This window comes from Myotis brandtii, unplaced genomic scaffold (genome assembly GCF_000412655.1).
Source record: "Myotis brandtii unplaced genomic scaffold, ASM41265v1 scaffold179, whole genome shotgun sequence".
Taxonomy (NCBI): Eukaryota; Metazoa; Chordata; class Mammalia; order Chiroptera; family Vespertilionidae; genus Myotis; species Myotis brandtii.
The window spans coordinates 6,782,570-6,792,022 of NW_005356635.1; the positions used below are offsets into that span (position 1 = coordinate 6,782,570).

General features: G+C 39.7%; 1 protein-coding gene across 2 annotated transcripts in view; it reads right to left on the minus strand.

Moving 5' to 3' along the window:
* Window positions 1-2,005: 2,005 nt before the first annotated feature.
* Window positions 2,006-9,453, minus strand: part of GYG1 (glycogenin 1) — a 42,696-nt gene continuing 35,248 nt past the window's right edge. The window contains exons 6-7 of one of the 2 annotated variants that reach the window (XM_014537461.1): window positions 5,458-5,700; window positions 2,006-2,832 (exon numbers count right to left, since the gene is read on the minus strand). In XM_014537461.1, the coding sequence (XP_014392947.1) occupies window positions 2,592-2,832; window positions 5,458-5,700 (484 nt within the window). In that variant the 3' untranslated portion in view covers window positions 2,006-2,591. The remainder of the gene's footprint in view (window positions 2,833-5,457; window positions 5,701-9,453) is intronic. The other variant, XM_005863486.2, reaches the window with a different exon arrangement.

The following is a 9,453-nucleotide window of genomic DNA, read 5'->3' on the forward strand; positions in this document are numbered from 1 at the left end:
ATATAGATTAAACAATTGTTGAAGCTGGGTGATAGGCGTTATTTAAACTCTTCTGCTTACTTTTGTGTGCATCTCTAATTTCTCTTTAATACAAAAAATTAGATATAAATTACATGAATGAAACTTGAATCAATTGCTATTGAATTTAGAATAAAATCCAAAGCCCACACCTTGGCCTATGAAGCCACTTCCTACCTCTCCATCCTGTCTTGGTATCCTTTCCTTCCATCAAGTTCTTGCCTGCTCCAGGTCTTTCCTCACACATTTCCCTTTTAAGGGGATATTCTTCCCTTCTCTCGGGTTACCTCAGCACCTCTCTTTCTGGCTTAATCAGTATCTTATAGAATCTTTCTTGACCACCCTAAGGTTGGATCTTGCCTGTCAATATTGTCAGTGTACTTTAGCACAATTTGTAATTATATTTGCTAGTTTCTGTTTTGGTCTGTTCCCTACTAGACTATAAGGAACTATATCTTGTCAGTCCTATATTTCTAATGCCTGTCACATGTGTGATATGGTAGGTACTAGATAAATACTTAGCAGATGTTATTTCTGGAATATGCCCAAGTATTTTCTTGAAAGCAGACAATTATCTTTGATCATTGGGATTGTGAAAGCAACACAGAGCTTTGAAATTATACATACTGTCCAGAAATAAAGGCTCATTTGTATGACTTGCAAGTTACACTGTAAAGAAATTAATTTCCGTTTAGCCATGTTTCTCTATGCTTTGGATTCTCATTGGAAGAGTTTAGCTCATACCCCCTGATGCAGAGATCCTTCGACTTGGAGTATCTTGAGAGACTTTGGAGCACAGCACCTGACAGTGCTTTATGTATTTAGCAACTCAATTCTCCACCAGTCCAAATAATTGTTGCTTATTTTTCCTTCAGGAATAATTTAATATTTTACAATTTTGGGTAACTCCACATGTTCTTCTTGAGCTCTTGTGGTAGACAGCCTCCAAGGTGGTCTCCAGTCATTCTTGCCTATAGAATTCCAGACCCCTGTGTATTCATCTACACCAGTGGTTCTCAACCTTCTGGCCCTTTAAATACAATTCCCTCATGTTGTGACCCAACCATAAAATTATTTTCGTTGCTACTTCATAACTGTAATGTTGCTACTGTTATGAATCGTAATGTAAATATATGATATGCAGGATGGTCTTAGGCGACCCCTGTGAAAGGGTCGTTGGACCGCCAAAGGGGTCGCGACCCACAGGTTGAGAACCTCTGATCTATACCCATATTTAATAGGGCTAACCTGTGTAACCAGTGGGATATTGTGGAAATAAAGAAGGGTGACCTTGAAGTTTAGGTCATAAAAACCACTGAAAGTTTCTGCCCAATTAAACCTCAAGTTTCTTCTTGTGAATGGTGTTCCCCTGTTTTCTTCAATAGAATGATTTCTGAATACTCATTTTAGTTTTAAAAGGTCATTTTGCATCCTATCCTTCCCTAGCTTGCCATCCTTTCAACCTAGAATCAATTGCACACTTAATAGTCTTAAAATTTCTATCATTTTAAGCCGTGGATAAAAACACCAGAAGACACTGGGGTCCAGTATTGATTCTAACAGTCCTAGAAGATAATTGGGTATGTTCAGAGACTGACAATGAACCCATGATGATTTTAAGGTCACAGCACTCTAAATCTGAATACTCATTTCCTATGAAGATGCAATGTGGGTCACAGATTAGATGAGCTTGATCTCACTTTCATCTATCAGATCCATGCCATCACTGGAGAACTCTAGATTTAATTATATTTTGCTATCTGGAAACCAATTTTATATATATTCTAGTACCAAGTTTTACACTGGTTTATATATATATATTCTAGTACCAAGTTTTACACTGGTTTTAAAAACACTGACATTCAAAAAACAACAACAAAAAACAAAACAAAACAAAAAAAACACACACTGACATTCTACAAATAATGAAAAATTCCCCAATATATTTTTTTTGCAAGGGGTAGGAATCCTTAATTAAACTAGACAATAAGATATGGCAATAAGTCTTTATTTTTCATATAAGGTGCCACTGTTGTTTTCAGATATACAGAACTGAATAGAAGCATTTAGCATGCTGCCTCACTGTACATGGAAAACTGGGGCATCTTCAGACACTAAAGTGAGGGAAGAAAATGGGTTGATGCCATTTGTTGACAGGCTTATGCATCACTCAGCAGTGTTACAGGCTGTCTTCACCTGAAAGCAGAACTGTAATCACTCGGGCAGCTCTGAACAATTCTGAAATGCATGTCTACGAAGGTGCAACAGCAAGCCAGAGACTGATACCATGTCCCACTCTGAAGGGAGACTGATCTGGCCCCTGGCTCAGCCCATTTTAAAAGCTGATATAGCCATCTTAATAGTTTGAGTTTCCCTTACCACATATGTTGGCAATCAGCGTAACAGAATTTCTGAAACATCAGCTGAATAAGCCCCAGTTTAAAAAACAGGCCATTGTCCATATAACAATTGCTACTTCATAACTTCTGCTCAGTTATCACTTGTTGTCCTACAAAAACCCCTTATCTGATGAATTTTAGTGACAGCCTCTAGCAACTGTAACAGACTCAGCTCTAGATAATAAGTATGAGAAAAAAGTGCCTGTGAAGTGGATGTGTCCATGGAAAAGTGGCAGTGTTTCTATTGGAGGTAAGTGTCAAGTTTCCTCTTGATGTTGTCAAAGGAATCTGCTCCCATGTAATCAGCCTGGCCCTGTTCCCACCTCTCCTTCCGTTCTTCTGAGGATACAAAAGGCTGTGCCGTAGCCGGGGTCTCCCCAAGGGACAAATGTGACACAGCTCCGGAGACATCTTCCTAGAAAGGAGAGCATAATCAGAGACTCCTTGAGAGCTGAAAATCAGACAGTTTCAGAGAATGCAATAAACCGAAGAAGGTGAGAAAAGCCAGGATGAATTATCATGCAAAGTAGCAAAAACTGGAAAGTATTACATGAAACAAACAAAAAAGGACACAGAAATACAAGGGTCATATGATTTTTTCCCTAACAAAATGAAGACTTCTTGACTCAGTGAAAACATTAAGAGAACAAAGTAATTAAGGTTAATGTTTAAGTTCTGCATACCTTTCTAGAGAAGCCACAAGAGAAAGCCAGTGTAGTGTACAGACCAAGTCTGAAAGCTGCAAACAGTTCATTAGAAAGTGTAAGATGATGGACAAGGGAACACAGTCTCATGATACATAAGTCTCGATCTGTGAGCTCAGAAAGGTTGAGAACTTAAACAAAATGATACGTTAGAGGCTAAGCTTCAGAAAGAACCTAACCAGAGAGCCGCACCACATACACAAGTTGTCACATCATAAAAGCGAGAGCTAAATGGTTTGAGACCATGCACCAAACTCATCTGCCTATTCAAGCTTATTACCATGTAGCATCTAATCTTGTAGCTTCTGTACATGTAATCAACTTAGTTTCAAACTACTGTTTCAATTCCCAGCTTTTGTTTCTTGGTTCATAATTCTTAGTCCTTGGGTTGCGGAAGGAACAAAATGAATGTGCAGGAAATGGAGCAAACCTACTCTATATTAGATTCTTATTACATATACACACAATTAACTCCAATTGTACCATAAAGGAATATCAAAGCTATCCTTCACAAAGCTCTGAGTTGAGAAGGTACTGGAAATCTTGGAAGAGAAAAAGGCAGATGAATACATGTAGGTATTGCTTTTAACAGAAACTGGAAGAATAAAATTTCTGATTACTTGTTTTTGTTGCTATATCTACATGCATGTGTGAATGCATATGAATGCATTTAAATACACTGGAACTCCAAGGTACTTGGGTGGATTCCATGGGATTGTATTACACCTGAGGCAATATAAGTCCTTCCCTTGGATTAGTTCTGCCTTTGCCTTCCATTTGCAACAGGAATGATTTAGGGAGGCTCTTCCAGAGTCCTCTGCTCACCGTATTTTTCATAAGGATAACAGTCTCTCAGACCTGGATTTGAGTCCCAGTTCTCCTACTGACTAGTCTGTTACACAAATAAGAGCAGTTATGTAACTTTTTTACATTTCTGTTAATTTTAATATCTAGAGAGAGATATTAACAATAATAATACTTACTTGATAGACAAGTTTAACTGTTAAATAAAAATACCTAACTTTTCTTGAGCACTTATTATGTGCCAGGCAATGTTCCAAGTACTGTGCAAGTGTTACTTCATGATCCATACAAAGCAATTAGAGTAAGAATGTAAGCGGTGAGTGATTTTTCCCATTCTCCTTTTCATATTTTGTTACAAGTGCTAATAAGTGAAATGGCTAAAATCTATACCAGAGCAAAGAGAAGTATCTCTTATAACCTTATAGTCTCTTATAGAAAGGCAATTAACTGATCAGTTAGACTTGATTGTAACTTACCCATAGTTCTATTCTTTATAGCTTAATATGTAACATACAGGTTTTATTTATTTTTAATTTATTGAATTTATTGGGGTGACACTGGTTAATAAAATTATATAGGTTTCAGGTGTACAATTCTATAATACATCATTTGTACTGTGTGTTCACCACCTCAAGTCAAGTCTCTATCCATCACCATTTATCCCCACTTTACCCACAACTACCTCCCAAAAATTTAATTTCTTATCCTTTCCCAATTCCTCCAAAAGAACAAATCTTAGAGGAAGAACTTTAAAGTCAGAAAAGATGCTAAGCACTTTTTTATTGTAAATGTTGATATGTCATTTCCTCTTACAAGATTTCTTTTACAAGATCCTAGATAACCATATAGGAGTACAAACACGGTATATCAAAATAATCCTGGAAAAGTATTTGTTTATATGTTCATGCTGTAATTTTCACTGAAAATACATTCTTCTGAGCAGATGGCAAAAATAAAATCAGTATGTTTAAATGTATGCAGTTTCGAAAACATGAAACGTAGCATTCACTGCTTTAGGAATAATCACAGGACAGTTGGGCCAAGAGGCTTATAGTTACAATATGTGGAAATATAGTAAAACCTCTAAAACCCTTTCTTATGTTCTCTGATCTGAGGAAATTTGCCAGAAACTCTACTTCTGCGTTAATCTTTGCTGGTAACATTTCTCTCTTCTAAGATGAACATTGTTTTCTATACACACAATCTTATCTCTTTGTTAACATACCACCAAATACTCCATGTCTACTGGTATACAAAACTTAAAAAATACAGCATTGCCCAGCCAGTGTGGTTCAGTGGTTGAGCTTTGACTTATGAACCAGAAGGTCACGGTTGATTCCCGGTTAGGGCACATGCCCAGGTTGTGGGCTCAATCCCCAGTGGGGGGTGTGCAGGAGGCAGCCGATTAATGATTCTCTCTCATCACTGATGTTTCTATTTCTCTCCCCCTCTCCCTAACTCTCTGAAATCAATAAAAATATATTAAAAATAAATAAATAAATAATAAAATAAAAACCACAGCTTTAAATTACCTTAAAGGAGAAACAGAACCTACCTCATTGAGGTGTGGGTGGGTGTCTGAGATGAGGCCAAACTGCTGCAGCAGAGGTGAAACACTGGTGGTGAAGATGTCCCACCACAGGCTGAGGAACTCAGGGTGAGTCATGGTGGGATCATGGGACTCACTTTTGACACTTTTTGTTTTAGGATCATAGGTGTAATTCCACGGTTTGATTCGTCCCAGGAAATGCACAACTTTGGCATTTGCACCAAACCTGCCAAGTGAACACAAGTTGAAATGGTTAGTGGATTCTGAGCGCTAACAAAAAGATAAGCAGCACTTTGTTCTGCAGACTAATAGTGCAGCTTCCATCCTACAGTAGTGGCTGGAAAGGAAATTGAGTTCCCTGGAAAATACTTAGGCATGCTTTTTAAATTATTCAACTGTATGTTAAATATACACAAAATTCTAAAGTATCAGTGGTTCAGTGCAACAACCCAAACACAATTCACTGTGCATAGCAAAGGTACAGCTGCTTAGAAAACCATGTGATATTAGCTACTCAAGTTGAAAATGCTCAGCTTCTGGGCATGTACCCTAAAGAAACTCTCGCAGATGTGTGACAGGAGACATAATCAAAATGTTCAGAGCAGCAGCACTGTGAAATAGGTGTGAACTGGAAACAACTGGATGACCATAAGTTCGATGAGATGATTGTTGAGCGTGTTCACTCCATTTCCCAGCCTCTGTGAGGAGTACATGTCCCTGCCTCACTAATGTTGGGCATGCTCAGAGGATTTGCTTTGGACAATTGAATGTGGGGAGCAGTGAACTGTTTTTGTTCACCCTCTCTAAGAAGCTGCCACTTCTGCAGCAGAGAATGTGGCCTGGGCAGCCTGCAGGTTCCGAACTGAGACGCTTGGAGCAGACATGGATCAAGCCTGTGGCCTGGCTCAAAACTCAGCTTAGGTGACCAGAGCTGTCCGGGCCTACCCAACAACACATGAGCAAGAAATACATGCTTAACGCTGAATGTCACTGAGATTTTATGCTTATTTACCCATTCTATTTTTTTTTCATTAAAAATATTTATTAAATATCAGTTCATTAAGTATTCCCACTTTATAACTGCTCTTTTAACTTTTTAGGCTTCTATCATTTTTTCCTAGAAACAGACCCACATTCTCAGTTGGTTGAAAGGGGAGGACAGTGAGGGGGAGGCTCATATACCTGCATTTCCATTTCTCTCTCTGGCAAAAAAATTAGCCATGGATACTTTCCCTCATGTAATTTCAAAAGCAAGTATCACCCCTTCACTTTAAAACAAATGGCTCTCTGTGCCTGTCCTGTGTAATAAAGTCCAAGTTATATGATCTGATCCTTCATATCCTTTTTTTTTTTTAAAGGACAACTTCAGGTATATTTATATTATTGAATACAATTCAGCAGTGAAAATGAAATTTTTAAATATGCTGAAAAAAGAAACATACAAATTCAAATAGGAATATATATGAATCCACTTATATAAGGGCAGAACAAAAAGTACTATTAAAAGAACAGAAGACTGTAATCAATAAAAATTTCATGATATTGGTTCTCTGGCAGAGAGGGAAGCTGTGATGGGAAAGGGGCCAAAAGGAGCTTCTAAGGTACTGGTTGTGTCCCATAAACTTGGATGATGAGTATTTTAGAAAACTACGTTTTTAAATATTCTTTGGTATATACACTATATTTCACAATAAGAATTAAGAGTGGTCCTATTTTGGCTTAGAGGAAATCTATGACTATAAAACTAAATAATGCAGGTGAATACAACAGGTGGCAAAGGAAGGGGGGCTCTAGGAATTCAGAGGAAGGAGGTCACTGAAAGCTAGGTGCACTGGGGCAGAGGCGCTGAGATGGTGGATGTGACTTGAAGTTTATACAACTTCACGACAGGAGGAAGCTTTAATAGCAAAAGACAAAACGGGACAGGATCCCTGAGTGCTGGGCTCATGTGTTAGATTTTAGTGGATTTATCCTACAGGCAACCAAAGGATTTGATCATAATACACAGATCAAAACAACGCAAACTATCCATGTAAGCTTTCCTACTGCCTAAAGATTTTTTTAAATGTCAGAAACCTGTTATATAACTGTCATTATCTGAGAGTTTACTATATTCGAGGCCCAAATTATGTAAGGACATGATTGGAAATAACAGTCCGCAAGGTAGATTTTCCTACAGTGTTAATGGAGGCTCCCAGTGGTGAGTTGCCTAGAGCCATACAGCTATTAAGTGGTAGAGATGGCACCTGGCACAGTTCTATCCACCTGAGCTCTTCTCATCCTACCATGCTCTCATTCCAAACTACTTAAGAAAAATAGAGCCTGTTGTCAATTTCCCTCTTATGGTGACTATCCCACAGTGCATTTCTTCTGAAAATGAAGGCTACCTGATATCCCCAAGCTAACTCTTCATTTTATACACACAGAGTATTTTACATACACACATACACTCACTCAAACTCACACAAGTACTCGCGATTCTATCCTTAAAAGGACAGAAATAATAATGTTCAAATTAGGTATGTGTAAGGCACTATGCTCAGTGCGTGGTCCCAAGAAGCTTTTGTCCAAACAAGAAGATGAGTCATCCAATCCTATATAATAAAGAGGTAATATGCAAATTGACCACCAAGCCCTCGCACAAGATGGCGGCCCCCATGTGGTCGCAAGATGGCCGTGCCCATGTCATCACAAGATGGCTGGCAAGGGAGGGCAGTTGGAAGTGACCAGGCCTGCAGGGGAAGGCAGTTGGGAGCACCTGGGCCTGCAGAGGAGGGCAGTTGGGGGGGACCAGGCCAGCAGGGGAGGGCAGTTGGGGGAGACTAGGCCGGCAGGGGAGCAGTTAGGCATCGATCAGGCTGGCAGGGGAGTGGTTAGGGGGTGATCAGGCTGGCAGGCAGAAGCGGCTAGGGGCAGTCAGGCAGTCAGGCAGGTGAGTGGTTGGGAGCCAGCAGTCCCGGATTGTGAGAGGGATGTCCCAGATTGGAGAGGGACACCTGCCCCCACCACCCCCCCATGAACGAATTTCATGCACCGGGCCTCTAATAAAAATAATAAAGGACAAGAGCAGTGTCGACACTGGAACCGTGGGATTCCAGAACAGCCAGAGCAGGCAGGCATTTCTAAAAGAGGTTTTGTTCAGAAGCAGCCAGACAAGGCCAGGGAAAGATATGCAGGATTATGATAACTGCCTTCAACAAATGCCCCAATGTTGATGGGGAAACCATCCCAGCAATACAAACACTTAACTGAAACCAGAGAGTGCCCAGGTGAAGCGGAGGTGCTCCCTCACCTTCTCAGACTTTCACTCCTGACTCAAGGTCCCACCTGTCTGCTCCTCCTGTCTTAACTGACCAGGAAGTGTACCCCCATTATTTGCTTAAATCTAATATAAATGTCATATAGTCATTACATGAGATGTAGAAATGCTCATTAAAACATAAGTATAGAATAAACTCTATTCCTTTCTAGTCTGTTCTTCTTGACACTTCGAAAATAATTAAGCAGTAGTAACAGTAAAAGCTAACATAAGGGTGGGGCAAAAGTAGGTTTACAGTTGTTTGTTTGCATTGAACATAATACAATAATTAATAATCTACACTAATAAAAGAGAAACATGGTAATTAGTGTACGACCGCTACCCTTCCCATTGGCTAATCAGCATATCCTTATGCAATTTAACTGTCAGCCAAGATGGCGGCCGGCAGCCATGCACTGAAGCGAACAGGGAGGCTTTCTTGCTCCAGTGATGGCAAACTCCAACGTTTCCCACCTGACTTGCCGGCCTCTCAGCTGCAACTCTAAGCAACTATGTTGCAAATATAGAAGCTAAACAAAAGCCCAGAAACCGGCTTTCAGTAAGCCGGGCTTCAGCCAGCCGGACCACAACATTGTATCAAATACAGAAGGTAAAGGCCAGAAACCTGCTTTCAGCAGCAAGGCCTCAGAGCTAAAGCTGGCCCAGAATAGAAAAAAAAAA